The sequence below is a fragment of the Anguilla rostrata genome, chromosome 1, assembly GCF_018555375.3.
Source record: "Anguilla rostrata isolate EN2019 chromosome 1, ASM1855537v3, whole genome shotgun sequence".
In the NCBI taxonomy this organism is placed as follows: Eukaryota; Metazoa; Chordata; class Actinopteri; order Anguilliformes; family Anguillidae; genus Anguilla; species Anguilla rostrata.
The window spans coordinates 67,784,444-67,800,897 of record NC_057933.1 but is presented as its reverse complement, the minus strand read 5'-3'; the positions used below and the strand labels follow the sequence as shown (position 1 = coordinate 67,800,897).

The following is a 16,454-nucleotide window of genomic DNA, read 5'->3' as shown; positions in this document are numbered from 1 at the left end:
TCCCCATGGACAGTGAGGAAGATGGTGAGGGAGGCCATTAATAACCCAAGGATCACTGTTTAAGAATTTCAGAGATTGGCTTGTTTCTTGCGGTCAACAAGTCTAAAGAAAAGCATAAAATGGCACCTCCATACCAACTAACTCTTTGGAAGGGTGGCACGAAGACAGCCCTTACTGAGCACAATAAACAAAACCAAGAATCTAGACCTTGCCAGACCTCATTGGAATTATGACTGGAAGAGGGTGCTATTGTCAGATGAGACCAAAATTGAACATTTTGGCCATACACACCATCGAAATATTTGGCGGCAAAAGAGGAATGCATACAGGAGAAGCACCTCATACCGACTGTCAAATATGGCGGTCGGTCATTGATATTTTGGAGTTGTTTTGCTGGCAGTGGTCCCGGGGCACTATTTTAGATCAATGGCAGAATGAATTCAACAAAGTACCAGGAAATTCTGGCAGAATATTTGGTTGTCTCTGCTAAGAAGCTAGGACTTGGTCATAGGTAGATTGTCCAGCAGGATACATCAAAATCTAAACAGAAATGCTTAAGTGAAATCAACATCCATGTTTTCCAATGGCCGTCTTGGTCTCCAGACTTAAATTCCATAAAAAAACCTGTGGTCTGAACACATGTTGGAAAATAAAGCTTATGTCAATAACTGTGTTATTTTTTTGTTTAGCATCTTTTAAAGCATTTTTTGTGCATATTTATCAAGGGTGCCAGTAATTCTGGAGTCCACTGTATTTGTGGATCAGTTACATTTATTTATGTATTAGGCTAGTTGCCTTTGTTTTTGGATCAGCTGCATTTATTTATTTTGGAGACGATAATACCCCCTATAGCACAGGGTCTAATGGTTTTTGTATTCGCGTGTGAAAAGCAGCAACCAGTTCAACCCCACACCCCCACAAAAAAAATAATAAATTAAAAGAAATAGAGAAAATAAAAAATATGAGGTAAATGGACTATAATCGTATGTTTTGAACGATCGGTTCAGTAGCCTACATCGATTTTCATCCCAGCGCCATTTGTTCCACTCGTGTATTACACGGGAATGAGCCTTTTCAGACTGTGTCTGCCGCGCGCTTGACCTACTTTCATGTCAAGCGGAGTTTCCGTGTCCTTACGGCAAACTTATTGCCCTTTGCTCATAAAAATTGTACGTTCACAAAACCGATTCAATAAACACAACATATCTATATTTATATACGCTTTGGCGTATATACTTTTTTAAAATAACTTTTTTGTCGCGTTAAACAATTCAAAAGCACTGTATTTTTAAACACAGGCTGTGTTCTGGGTTAATGTTTATACCTATCAATCATTAATGCGTGTGGCGTTATCTAAAGTTATGTCAAATGGATGTAGATTTAATTTTTAATTTCGCTAAAACAAAACGGAGTGAATGAAGTCTTCTCGTGTTTTGGGAGAAACTTAAGATTTTATTATATTAATTCACTTTAATCGAAGAAATTCAGTGTCCAATTAAAAAAGATCCCTCCTTCCTCTCCTCCCCCCCCATGCAAACGACTGCAGAACTCTACTGAAAGACACTCGTACTTTAAACTGAAGAGACTTTGGAGTAGCTGTCTCCCTCTTACCAACTGCGAATTATCATCACAGAATGGGTATGCACTTTTTCCCACGCCGTCGTGCACTTGTTGTAAGCACTTTCGTACTATGAATCTAATCGTTTAATGCTTAAAATAACGCATTTCTTTTTATGGTGGCAGCGATAATGGTAACGAAGATTCGACGTTTCTGATTTGATGTTGAGTTCGTTTCAAAAAGTATTGATGATGAGTTTGCATTTACGAGATTCGTTGTCACAAAAAGTAGGCTATGCCACAGTATTAAGTAAAACAAACAAAAAAAAAATCGGTGCATTCTAGAAATACGATATCGCATGAAATTACATGCCTGTATGCCCTATCTGAAATAAAATGAAAGAAATGCATTTTCTTTATATATCTATTTAAATGCTATAATAGAAAGTTTGGAATTTTTCAGCATAAATGTATTGCTTGGTTCGGGGCAGCTTGTGTTCCTCCACCCACTACAAGTCTAAACTTGAATAGTGGTCAGTTCAAAGTGAGGACAAAATGTTAGAAGTGAGGGCAAACGAGGTCAAGCAAGAAAATATATAATAAAAAATGACCTTTTTCCCAATGTCTTAACAGCCCTACTTAGCCCTCAGCTTAGTAGCAATAAGGCATATTAAATTTACTACAACCATAATAATAATAATAGGATGGATATTTAATGCTGTATTTTAACAGTATAGTGAAAACGTAAAAAGGTGACTGCAATTTATTCTGTTAATTTCCAGATGTAAGAAAGAGCATAGGTAAGGGAGAGCGGGGAAATAACTAACAGTTTTTACTGAATTCTGAAAATATTACTGGAGATAGATTAATAATTGTTTAATACAAATGACCTACATCTCGTGGCTATGATTACACACCACAAAGAAATTTCTGGGACATACCATTGACTAGCAATTTCACCGAAAGTACGGAGAGCGAAATGTTACATTTAACGCTTAGGTTGAGGTAAAAACTAATGCGGCACGGAGTACGGCAAATACTTTCTCCAATATCACCCCGAGTATTTCTTGAAATCTCTCATTCATTGGAGACAAAGAGATGGTAATTCTGTGTTGGCCATAATGATCAGCGCTATGTATGGAGGAAAAAGTCTGAGGCTTTTAATCCGAAGAACACCGTACCAACTGTGAAGCATGGGGGTAGCAGCATCATGTTGTGGGGGTGTTTTGCTGGAAAGGGGACTGGTGCACTTCAGAAAATAGATGGCATCATGAGGAAGGAAGATTCTCTAGAAATACTGAAGCAACACCTCAAGACATCAGCTAGAAATTTAAAGCTTGGTCGCAACTGGGTCTTCAAGAAGGACAATGAACCTAAGCATACCTCCAAAGTTGTGACAAAATGGCTTGAAGACAACCAAGTGAAAGTATTGGAGTGGCTATTACAAAACCCTGACCTGAATCCCATAGAAAATTTGTGGACTGAACTGGAAAAGCGTGTCTGAGCAAGGAGGCCCACAAACCTGACTGAGTTACACCAATTCTGTCAGGAGGAATGGGCAAAAATTCTGGCAAAGTATTGTGAGAAGCTTGTGGAAGGCTACCCCAAGCGTTTGGAATAAAGTTACTGTAAGCAATTAAAAGGCAATGCCACCAAATCATAACAAAGTGTATGTAAACTTTTGACCCACTGAAAATCTGATATAGGACACACAAACTGAAATAAATCTGTCTCTCAGTTATTATTTTGAAATTACCTCTTATGTAAATAAAGTAGATACCCTAATTGACTTAACACATGTATGGTAACATGAAATGTGTGGAGTTGTGAAAAATTGAGTTTGAATGTATTTAGCCTTTGTGTATGTAAACTTTTGGCCTCAACTGTATATTGTTTTTTTAAAAATTGATTCGGCTCTGTACTCCACAATTTTGTATTTGTTATCAAACAATTCACATGTGCTCGAATTTCAGATTCTCATGTTTTATTTAAGTATTTTCATACACTTTGGTTTCACAATGTAGAAATTACAGCACTTTTTATACATAACCCCCCATTTCAGGGCAAAATGTTTTGGGCGTATTCATGTTATGTAAATTAAGGTGGGGGCGACATAGCTCAGGAGGTAAGACCGATTGTCTGGCAGTCGGAGGGTTGCCGGTTCAAAACCCCGCCCTGGGTGTGTCGAAGTGTCCTTGAGCAAGACACCCAACCCCTAATTGCTCTGGTGAATGAGAGGCATCAATTGTAAAGTGCTTTGGATAAAAGCGCTATATAAATGCAGTCCATGTAGTCATGTTTAGTACTTTGTTGCATATCGTTTGTATGCAATGATTGCTTGAAATCTGTGACTCATGGACATCACCAGGTGCTGAGTATTTTCTCTGATGATGCTCTGTCAGGCCTGTACTGCAGCCCTCTTCAGCTCCTGCTTGTTTTGGGGACTAGTTGCCCCTTGGGGACTAAGTTTTCTCTTCAGCATATGAAATGCATGTTCAATTGGATTCAGTTCGTGTGAATGACTTGGCCAGTCAAGAATTGTCCAGTTTTGGGTTTTGTGAATAGCTTTAGCAATATGTTTGGAATTGTTGTCTTGCTGTGGGAGGAAGTGGCATCCAATTTATTAGGTACACATGCTTGTTCACATTATATTAAAAACCCTTCCTTTGTGTCTTTCTTGAACAGCGAAGTGCGGAAGCTGTGGACCGGGGTACAAAAGTCCCGTGGATGCTATGAAGGGTGAGTGGGACAACAGATGTGTTTTGGAATGATATTGTCCCAGGTGGGGGAAGCAGCGCCTATTTTTGTGTTGGAAAAACCACTGAGGAAATACTCTCATTGTTTTATTGCATATCTGATTTCAAGGGCCTCGGGAAGAGATTGTCTATCTGCCCTGCATTTATCGCAACACTGGCATCCTGAAACCTGATTACCTTGCCACTGTGGACGTGGACCCCAAGTCACCGACCTATTGCAAGGTAATGCCACTACTCACCTTGAGGTTTTCTGTAATGTAGTTCATATACAAGGTTGATACGGGGGCAAAAGAGGTCTCCAAATGGGGTCCTTTCAGATCATGGTGGGTAAAATAGGTTTTTTATTTTTATTTATTTTTTGTTGATTTCCATGTTTTTACATTACAATAGCATGGAAATAGTAAGCAAGTTCATATCAGCACATTGTAACCCCAGGGGACACCACTGGGTCCTGTTTTTTGTCCATAGAGCATCACACAGACGTCTTAAAATTATATAAATACAATTGGATGTACATGGTTCTGTGTGTGGGGGGTGTGTGCTTGATTAGGTGATCCACCGCTTGCCCATGCCCAACATGAAGGACGAGCTGCACCACTCTGGATGGAATGCCTGCAGTAGCTGCTTTGGTGACGCCTCCAAGAAGCGTAACCGACTTATCCTGCCCTCGCTCATCTCCTCCCGAGTCTATGTGGTGGACGTGGGCACAGATCCCCGTGCCCCTCGCTTGTACAAGGTAGGATCCACATATCCCCAGGGCCCAGGAGTTCAAAACTTTTTATCTCAATCAGATCCGATCAGATTTTGAAATCCCATATTTTGTGATCCAGGATCAGTCAACTCAGCCAGATTTTGTCCCGGTATTTCAAAGCAATTCAGGATAGGATCATCCTGATCCAGATTCAGACTTTTCAAGATTACCAGATCCTCATTATCAGTGCTTTAAAGCACTGGAACATTACTGAGAAAGATTACGATTTTCTAACTTTCAAATTATATATAATATTCGGGGGGCTTTAAAGGTGCAATATGTAACTTTTTGAGTGCCAGTTTTTATGGCCCTACAAATGTAAACAACCTTTTCTTTTTTTTTAACATCAATTATTTTTTAAACAAAATTATCTTTTAGCTCGGACAGCTCTTGATACAAGGAATAGCAGTTTGAGCCATTTTATTAAGAAGAATATAATAAATCATAGTTTGCTAAGTAGATAACACTTGATTTAAATCATAATAAAAAGTCACATTTTAATCAAAAACAATAAATCTAATAGGGCAACAACAACAAAAAATTCACAGATCCTCTTCATTGAAAGGCAGCTCTAGAGCAGCATCTTGAAGGCGTGCTTTGATGGACTAGTGCCTATTGTTTGTAGATAATTGTTTGATTATTCAAAATTTAATTTACGATTGATATAATATTTTTTGAGATAACTTTGTGATGATAAACTTATTATTTGGTTGAATGCACTCTTCTGAGAGGTAGGCTAGAGGCCACTGTAAATGTGACAAGAAAAAAGTCAATAAAAATTTAGCAACCATTGAGCCTACAAACAATGTATTTTAATTTACAAACTCTACCATCTTTTTTATATTGAAATGTATTTTTAAATGAATTGTATACTGCATTTTGTTCTTGTAATCCACTCTAAATCCACCCTTCTACTGGGATCAAGGTAATTCTGATTTTTTGGATCAAAATGATCCCAATCCTGTGTTAAAGTTTTGAACTGCGCATTTTGAAGATTTGATCCAGATTAAAGCTCGGATTCGATTACCTGATCTGATCGGATTCCAAAGTGATCCCAATCCTGTTTTTTGGTTTTGAAGTACCCATTTGCAGGATTTAATCCAATCCGATGGTCAAAATCTGATCAGATCACTTTTGAACTCCTGGACCCAGGCGATTATCCAGCTTTAGCTACCTCATCTCTTCTTCTTCCAACCAGACTTGGTCCCATCTGTATTTCTCTCAAACAGATCAGTTCCATTTTAGTCAGAAAATCTTTATTTATGTACTGCCCTTATTTATGTACTGGCATGATTTATATCTTAGGCTTATTACGTAATACAAGAAGCTGTTTCAGTTTAACCGGTGTGAGCTAGAGGCTGATTGGCTGATCCCCAAATAAGATTCTGCTCAAGGCTTTATCTAATCACTAGTGAGGGAGTTCTTCCTTGGTACTGTCACGTTAGGTGTGCTCATGGGGTGAGGGGGGGTTCTGGCCCGGATCAACCGCCACCCCAGCTCAACCAGGACAAATGTTACTCAAATCCATGTCACGTCATAACATATTCTGACTTAATTTCCTTGGACTGGCAATCCCAGGGAGAACCAGATCTATAGGTTCCCTGATTGTGTGATCCTGATCCTTCCATTTGTTGTCTGCAGACAGTGGAGCCTACTGAGCTGTTTTGGAAGTGTGGCCTTGCCAACCCCCACACTACACACTGCCTGGGCAGCGGCCAGATTATGATCAGCTCAATGGGGGACCCCTCTGGCAACGGCAAAGGTGAGAGCCGAGCTAAGACTTAAGGCAGCAACAGGTCATGGGTCAATGCTGAGAATTTAAGGAGGGCTCCAGTAATTATAGTATAGGCATTTAATATATTTAATATACACTCACCAGCCATTGGGTACACCTGTTCAACTGCTCCTTAACGAAAATATCTAATCAGCGAATCACGTGGCAGCAACTCAATGCATTTAGGCATGTAGACATGGTCAAGACGATCTGCGGAAGTTCAAACCGAATGGGGAAGAAAGGTGATTTAAGTGACTTTGAACGTGGCATGGTTGTTGGTGCCAGATGGGCTGGTTTGAGTATTTCAGAAACTGCCGATCTACTGGGATTTTTAAGCACAACCATCTCTAGGGTTTACAGAGAATAGGTCCGAAAAAGAGAAAATATCCAGTGAGCGGCAGTTCTCTAGGCATGTTGATGGCAGAGGTCAGAGGAGAATGGCCAGACTGGTTCGAGCTGACAGAAAGGCAACAGTAACTCAAATAGCCACTCGTTACAACTGAGGTATGCAGAAGAGCATCCCTGAACGCACAACATGTTGAACCTTGAAGCAGATGGGCTTTGGCTATAAGATATGGATCCAAATTATCAGGACCCGCAGGCTTAATATTGAAGTAAGAATCCTATATTTGTTTTTTTCATTAGTGGTACTCATTTGTGAGAATGGACATAGCATACAAGTACATGAAAAGGTACTTTAACTTTGCAGTAACTAAATTGCTATTACAAAGGCTGCTACATAGGCAGTCATATTAAATTGAATGGCAATCAGAAATATATGCAAGCTGTAGAATACAGCTGACAGTCAGTACTTTCATATGTGAGCTTCAAAAGCAACACGAGGCAACTAATAGAGGCTGAGTTCCACTCCACTCAAAAGTGGTCAAATAGTGCAGAATTTCAGGTGCATCAGTCACAAAAACTGTGAAATTATTTGATACAACTAAGGGAAAGTGTAGAAAATTATGAAAACATATGCCAAATAGGAACAAACTGCATTGGCAAAGAGGAACAGTGGTCACAAATCATAGCTCACCGGCAGAGTTAATGGGATAGTTGCTAAACATCCCCCAAATCCCTAAAAATTTCCGCAGAAATGAATTAACACCTCTGTAACCCAGTCTCAACAAAAAACGTACTTCATGAGCTTTACAAAGCTGGTATTTATGCCAGGGTCGCCATTTGGACACAGCTTGTATCCAAGGCTAATATTCACACAGATACACAGCCTGGTGTAAGGAGCACGAAACCTGGACCTCTGATCAAATGAGAAAAGTTATATTCATTTTCTTTTATTCTATTTTCTTACAACTCTACAAATTTACATTTGGAGAAAGCCAAAGGGAACCTTCAAACCACAACGTATTTTCCTACCGTTAAACATAGTGGTGGATGTGTAATGTGTACAGGCAGCCATTACATGAGAGTCATTGGGTCTGATGATTGTACTGCATAGTTGTGTAATGTCAGAGAATGTGTAGCACTTTGCCAAGGCCAGCTTCCCTCATGATCTTCTGGTATTTTAAGATAACATCCGCATACCCACTGTTAAACAAATTCAGTGGTGGGTTCATAAACATCTTTTAACCTTTATGGGATGTTCTGGTTGGGTTTATTCAAATTGGCTGCTCTTTCAGTTCTTTAGTGTTATCCTTTTATATATATGATAATCTTGCATGCTGTCAGTGTAATGTGAGGCAGTTGAATTAATCAGAACCCAGACACACCTCCTTTAATTATACCTGTAACTACGAAACAAACTTGATGCTTATTGTCAAACATGTGACTGGCTAGAATTAAACTATTTGTGGTTTAACTGTTCTTGTATTAATTCTTTGCAAATCCTGTTAGTAGCAAGGTGCCTCACCCAGACTTGCACACCCCAATCCACAGCTCAGTGGCATGGCACAGTTCCATGTACTGCTAAAGTACATGCAATATCTACCTCTTTGCCATTTGTGTGCTTCAGTGGTATATTTCTGGTTGTGTATTTTGTGTCTGTATGTTCTAATATCTGTTCTACATTTTAAATCGATGCTTGTGTCCACAGGTGGCTTCATCCTGTTAGATGGGGAGACATTTGAAGTAATTGGTAACTGGGAGCTGCCAGGTGAAGCTGCCCCCTTTGGCTATGACTTCTGGTACCAGCCAAGACACAACGTCATGATGAGTACAGAATGGGGTTCTCCGAAGGCCCTTGCCAATGGTTTCAACCCTGCGGATGTCAAAGCAGGTGTGTGTACGCATGTAGAATGTTTTATTCATTTCAGTGTTAAAAAATATAGAAACTGGTATTCATTTGTGGAGGTAACAAGAGAAGAACAAATAGGTTCATGGAGGTCATTTAAAATAGAGATGGGAGTTAAAATGAGCTATTACGGTGTTGCAGTAGATATAATTGCTTTAACAGACTAAGTAGTGTGACAAAGATCTGGCCTTTCACCTTTGACAAACCTGAACCTACAAAAAAGAGGTTTTAAATGTTACATTGTGGCAGCACCACCTGGTGGTCAGAGATGCCTAGATCCAGCATATGAGGACTGGTACATCATAAGGTTGAGCATATGGCTGCGTCTGTAGCTGGATGTTTTGTTGAAAGAGAGGATGTCACTGAGCTTTATAATTTGAAAAGTAACAGAAGTAAATTAAATAACACTTGGTGGTGTCAACCTGGATTTAAAATATCCCATGACTTTTACGCAGAAAAAGTAGCAAACTGGTAAGTTAAAATATTTAGATCTAGATACAAAGTAGGCATTGGCTCTATGAGGCTCAATAAAAGCTTCCACCAAGGCCAGGGACTGTCTTCTCAAAATATCTATTGAGCCATTTGGCTTTGCTTCACTTAAAAGTAGACAGTCAATGACACTTTGTCAGGTATTGTTAAAGTATTGTATAGTGCTGTACTTTAGTATGGTTTATTATTTCATTTGAAACTATATATTCATGGGGTTATTATTGGAAATTACATTACATTACATTACATTCATTTGGCAGACGGTTTTATCCAAAGCGACGTACAAAAGTGCATTTCATGGTCGTAGACAACTGGTAAACACGGGTTCAGTAAGGAAATGGATCATACTGAAAATATACTTACATAAAATACTGCAACACTTTATGATATGTGGTCAAATATACAAATGATTGTTGCTTTCAGATGCTGCATTGTATTTTTAAAGTAATACACATATTTACAATATGTTGCAGTAAATTCCAATTTTGCCATAACAGCACAATTTAATAAAATCTTTTTTGTATTTTGATTTGCATGTGAAAAGTGTCTTAGCCACAGAAACTCTTTAGATGTAAAGTAAGCCAGATATAGCTTCAAATTAGCCAATATATAGACCATCCATTTGATAAGGTTTATTTTTAATGTTGCATTTACAAGATATGCATTGCATATGGCTGCCTATGTTGATGTATGAACCTTTGATTTATCGAACCATACTTTAGATATCTGAATGTCCTCTTTTTCTGCAGGCCATTATGGGAGAAGCGTCCATGTTTGGGACTGGACCACTCACAAGTACCTCCAGTCCCTGGACCTGGGAGAAGAGGGTGCTATTCCGCTGGAGATCAGATTCCTGCATGACCCTGCAGCCTCAGAGGGTTTTGTGGGTTGTGCGCTTCACGGAACAGTCTTCCATTTCTTCAAGACTCAGGTGGGCCCATGCTGAATGGCAACTGGATTCATGGGTCATTCAGAATTAACCGTTAATGCAACATTTTGGTTTTGGCCCCTTTTATCCAACAGTCTCTAAACTGTCATCCCACAGACCAAAGCATTCCTCTGCATTCCCCTATTTATTTCTTTTATAAGTCGTATCTATGGGCAAAAATGGTTTGATTAAGGAACAAATTAGGTATTAGACGTGTCAGATGGTCATCTTCTCATAATGTTTGTCATTTAAATATTAAAACAGGTTGGACTCCACCACCAAGGCTGGAGACCTCTAAAACTTCTTAAGCAGTTTCGGCAGTATTCCAGCGGTACTGCAGATGTTGTTTGGCTCCTGTATAGTACATCTTCATTCCACCCAATTTTAATTTCTTATCCTGTCAAAGCAAAGACATAGACTTAGTAGAAGGCTAGAGGAGTGATCTTACTGTGGCATTCCCTTCTGTGAAACAGTGTGTCCACTCAGTCTGTGCTCATGCATGCGAGCATGTGTGTCTGTCTGTCTACAGAAGGGGAACTGGGATGCTGAGAAGGTCATCAGTGTTCCCAGTAAGAAGGTGGAAGGATGGATTCTGCCAGAGATGCCAAGTAAGCATGAGGGAAACAAGCAGTTACGGAGGGGCAGATTGTTAATGATCACACCCCACAGGGATTGTGCACAGGAGATCATATGGGTCAGATAAGGGGGATTGTGACTAAGAGTGTGTTCACATATACAGTGAGAATTCAAGCACAGGACATTTGCATCTTCTTTATGTAGCATATAAAGAACACCAAACTGCGGCGTGTGGAAGAGGTAAACAGAGAATGGTACTTCAGTTTAAAAGAGGGTTTACAGTGGCCACTCCACATTCTGTGCCTGATTTGCTCCTCCTTCTCTGAAGAGCTTCTCAGACTTTCTGTTAGCCATAGCAACATTGATTCAGATGTTTTCTGTCTCTTAGGTTTAATCACAGACATACTCATCTCCCTCGACGACCGCTTCCTGTACATAAGCAACTGGCTGCACGGTGACGTTCGGCAGTATGACATTACAAATACCAGGAATCCACGTCTTGTGGGCCAGGTGAGTTCAACTTCAAATTGACTTGATCCTCCAAATCATCTGAAAACCACTGAAATGAAATTGTATTCATGCTTACACATTGAAGAGTTTGCATAGCCTTTTGTATGGACCACTTTGATGATATGGCAGGAGAGAAAAACTTGTTTTGTTTAAAACTGAATTTCCCATCCACATCACTTCCACTTCTCACAATTTACTAATGATCTCATATGAATCAATCAAATTATATAAAAAACTTATAAGAAATCAGATTTGTGCTTGAGCAAGCTACGCATATAAAAGATTGTACTAAAAATACATTTCATTAGTAAGTTTAACAACAGGCTCTGTGGCACACAGAGTTGGAGTATCGATTTCTGAAGGTTTGTGGTATAATGACACCTTATCTGTTTGTGTCAAAGCTGTTCCTGGGTGGCAGCATTCAGAATGATGGCCAGGTCAAAGTGCTGGAGGACAAGGAGCTGGACAGTCAACCGCCACCCCGTGTCATAAAGGTAAATGTATTGAATATTAAAATGACATATCATGCATTTGGTTATCATTTGATGGCCATAATTGTTCAGGCTTGTCTAGTACAGTTTGGAATGACAGTATTCAGAAATGCTCTGGTTTATCTAGTGCAGATTGGAATGGAAGTGTTCAAAATAGGGTTGGGTCGTTTTCCGGTTTTGCTGGTCCGGTCCCGTCCAGGACCTTAAACCGGTTTACAAATTAAAAAGTAGCCTACATCAGAAACCTGTGCCGACGGCGCTAAATCCAACTTGTATTTAATTAGTAATAAGCAATATGACAACGTGATTAACATAATATTATGTTTGTTTATAAACGGAGCCACTAGTATCTGAGTGCAAAAAAAGAAAGAAAAAAAGTAAGATTGACAGGCCGTGGGCAATTTAGTGCCGAGACCGGCAACAAGTCTACTGAACAAATTTCAGTAGCCCAATCAAATGTGGGTGGGGGGAAGACGATGCGCACGGCGCACGGTGTGTTGTTAACTAGAACGTTCATGTATTTTTTGGGGTGACGAGAGTTTTGTATCAAAGAAAACGAAAACTGCGCCAATATGGCAACATTTTGGATTCGAAGCCAACGAGAGGTGCCGCTACACTCTCGTTCATGGGCTCTCATTATGTTCTGTCATGCCTATTTTGATCCGGGCTGCTAAAATGATCCGGGTGACGCAATGACATTCTAAAACAGTTGTTATACTCATTAAAGTTTCGTTGCAGCCATAGACCGTAGCGTCCGTTGCTATGCCGACGCAGCCAGCCTTGCTACATTCTTTGGCGATAAAGATTCTAAGACAACTAAGCAATTTCTCTGTTAATGGGTTATTCTCCAGCCTGAAATGCGATTAATTAATTAATTAATTAATTAAATGTTTTTAACAGAAAATAATAATAATACATGCGATTTTATCCACGGAAATGGCTATACAAAAAGGCAAAATAAATGTCGTGGTCACGATCGTCGTCGTAGACGTCAGAAGGAAATGTCACTGACAAAAACGTAAAAAAAATTGTAGTGCTTTGGGCTGTAAGAGCGGAATAAGCCCCCGAAGTGAAGCACAACACTGCCTACAGATCGTAGATGAGATCGCTGTGAGGTTGATATCCGGCGTAGAGGATTTCAGCTGCATGCTCCCATATCCTGAAAATGCTGCAGTGGTGGCTAGCTGGCTATAAGTGCATACCGCCGTATGAGTGCTGTGTGTGACGGCGATCGCGACCACGACTTTTATTTTGCCTTTTTGTATAGTCATTTCCGTGGATAAAATTCAATTTATTATTATTATTTTCTGTTAAAAACATTTAATTCATATCCAGGGAGATAGCCAACTACTTGCCAGTTAGATGACGTGTGTAGCCATTTACTAATACGATCGCATGCCAGGCTGGAAAATAACCCATTAAACCAGATAAATTGCTGGGAGTTGTCTTAGAATCTCTATCGCCAAAGAATGTAGCAAGGCTGTCAGCGTCGGCATAGCAACGGATGCTGCAACGAAACTTTAGAATGCCATTACCTCACCCGGATTATTTTTGCAGCCGACAGTTCCACTCGGGAGCGACTGAGTCACCTAGTGGTAAAATTCGGTATTACCGGTCCGGTCCGGTATTTGGCTTAATATCAAACCGGTTTGAAAAGTTTTACATCGGCCCAACCCTAGTTCAAAACTATTCAGTCCTACAATAATTTCTAGAAAACATCAGGTGTTAGACTTCAGTATAAAAGTGGGACAAGGCCTGCTGAATGTTATGAAGCTATATTACAGACTGTTTGTCTAGTCAGTTTGAATGGTAGTGTTCAGACCTGTATCTGTGTTGCACATCATCAGGGAAAGCGTGTGCAGGGAAGTCCTCAGATGCTGCAGCTCAGCCTGGATGGGAAAAGGTTATATGTCACAACCTCTCTGTATAGTGGCTGGGACAAGCAGTTCTACCCAGATCTCATCAAGTAAGACACTTTCTGTCCATTGTTTATGGTGACTAAACTAAGATCGCATCAACAAGATCTAACTATACAGGGAATGCACAGGAATACTACTGAAGGAAATAGTAATAGCAATCGGTTCTGAAGAGTTTTTCCTATTTCAATTTAATCTTCAGCCAACCTGCTGCTCAAAATGTCTCATAACATTTTTTGAAATTGTGTATCCTGGCGCATTCAACAATTGCGGAGTTCATAGGCATGAGTTAGTACTTGGATGTCTGCTGCAAAATATGATGTTCCCCTGGAGAACCAATAAGAGTACTATTAGTTCTCTTTGCTGGGGGCCAATAGTCCTTAGCTTGGTGGGCTAATTGTATCGATTGTTACAGCTTTTGTTACAGTGGTGCCATTGGCTCAGACAATATGACTGATGCCTATCAATCAGCTGATAGGTTGCTGCAGAGGCTTAAAGAGGAGAATGGAGCAGTGTTCAGAGACATGAGTTAGCATGTGAACATTCACTGTGGAAAGACATCTCTTAACTGGGGAAGATTGGTGTTTAGCTCAGCAGACCAATCATATCTCTTGTCGTGCAGGCCTGCTGCGATTTGAAACTCACAAGCAGACCTATCAAAATTACACCTGTAAGGTGCACTAGTGGAAAAATTCTCCCAACCGGAACAGGCAAGTTTAGTGTGATATGAGAAAACCTAGCACTTGGTGTGGTCTCCTGTTTGGCTCCATAATTGAAATTTTAATAATAGTTTTTATTTGACTGAATGAAACTACTTTGTGGTATCCCTAATGATATTGGCTTGGGTACTGGAAAATGATAAAAACAAAGCCAACATGATCCTAAATAAGGTATAATCTTAATACTTACTGGGATAGCAGGTATGCCATCCCGCCAAGTTACGCCTTGGCGGGGCATGTAAACGTATAGTATAGGAACACATTCAGTGCAAGTCTGTCTTCAATGCATTCCATACTATATTCATTAACTCCTCGCAGGTGTATGAAGTGCTTTTTCATTTTGCAAAAAATAAATAAGTGGTCAGGCAGTCTACATTTAAATGGCAGTTTTACTGTCAAAATGCTAAATCCATTTTAGGACACAGTGTCATTGATGTGAAGTAACATAAGTGCTAATAGCTCCCCCTTCTGGGGACTCTTAAGCCTGCTAAATGTGAGCGAGTCCATTAGTGTAGTGAGTGAGAAATAAGCCAAGTCCATAAGGTGCTTTGCATCTTTTTTTTTTAAACTGAAAAACAGGTGTCTCAGGAGTGGAAATATATATTTAATGCACAAAGATGCTGTGTTTTCTTATCAATATGCATTTTCATCTATAAATTTGTCATCTTCTAAATGGTTCAATGACATTTCTTCAGTATCTTGAAATTGATTGTTGGAGTGGAAGGCTTTGACATTTGTTGGATACTTTCTTACCTGCCATTCCTGTCCTCAGGGAGGGCTCTGTGATGATGCAGATTGATGTGGACTCAGTGAAGGGGGGCCTGAAGCTCAATGAGGATTTCCTTGTTGATTTTGGAAAGGAGCCCGATGGACCAGCTCTTGCCCATGAGCTGCGATACCCTGGAGGAGACTGCACCTCTGACATCTGGTTGTGAACAGAAGGATTTGCCGCCTTCCATGCACTCCCATTAGTTTGTTGTCACCTGAAAGCATTATCCGGGCTGCCAACTCAGATTGAGGCTCATGCAGTTCACCTATTTCACATACTTATTCCACATTCGTCCGTTTTGCATGCCACATGTTTGTTTTCTTGTGCATCTTAAACTAAATCTTGTTAAAGACATTAGCATTCATCCAAATTCTGTATATCTGCTTGGTACATGGTGTAGCCTACACTTCCACCAACAATCATGCTTGTTTTGAGTGGTTTCATCTTTGACTAAAATCATTGTTGTTAACTGTCAAAGTTGGCAGCCCAGCTTTGTGTTATACACAGACCAATGTACTGCCATGTGTGCTTTTTGAACGTTACTGGCTAAGTGAAAGCTTTGTCCTAGAATTGCATAATTATAATATACAAATAAAATCAAATTAAAATATATTAAACAGACATGATTGTGAATGGTTCAACCCTCACAATAACACTGACTCTTAAAATGCATTGTGAACTAATAGTATAATACGGTATGACTATCTTGTAATGTATTGTATTCAGTCCTTTGATTGCACTATATCGCATTTGGTCCTATGGCTAAACTTTTCCTCGAAAGGAAAAACCATGTACAAACACCAATGAACTGTAAAAGAACTTATACAGTTCAGTGAATACAATCCATTCAATAAAGCAATTTCCCAAGGCTGCTGTGTCAGTGGAGTCACTTGACCAATTATGACCAATGGCATTCTGAGCCACTGAGCTACAGGGGTATAGATGTAGACAAGGAATTGGAGACAGGGCT

General features: G+C 39.8%; 1 protein-coding gene across 1 annotated transcript; it reads left to right on the top strand.

Annotated features, from left to right (window-relative positions):
* The first annotated feature begins 1,505 nt into the window (after positions 1-1,505).
* selenbp1 (selenium binding protein 1) lies at positions 1,506-16,352 on the top strand. The gene is made up of 12 exons (XM_064352260.1): positions 1,506-1,638; positions 4,243-4,296; positions 4,423-4,535; positions 4,864-5,049; positions 6,706-6,826; positions 8,889-9,071; positions 10,325-10,506; positions 11,033-11,111; positions 11,468-11,589; positions 11,991-12,083; positions 13,928-14,046; positions 15,488-16,352. Exons 1-12 carry the CDS (start codon positions 1,635-1,637, stop codon positions 15,648-15,650), a joined length of 1,419 nt encoding a protein of 472 aa, XP_064208330.1. The 5' UTR covers positions 1,506-1,634; the 3' UTR covers positions 15,651-16,352.
* Positions 16,353-16,454: the final 102 nt, after the last annotated feature.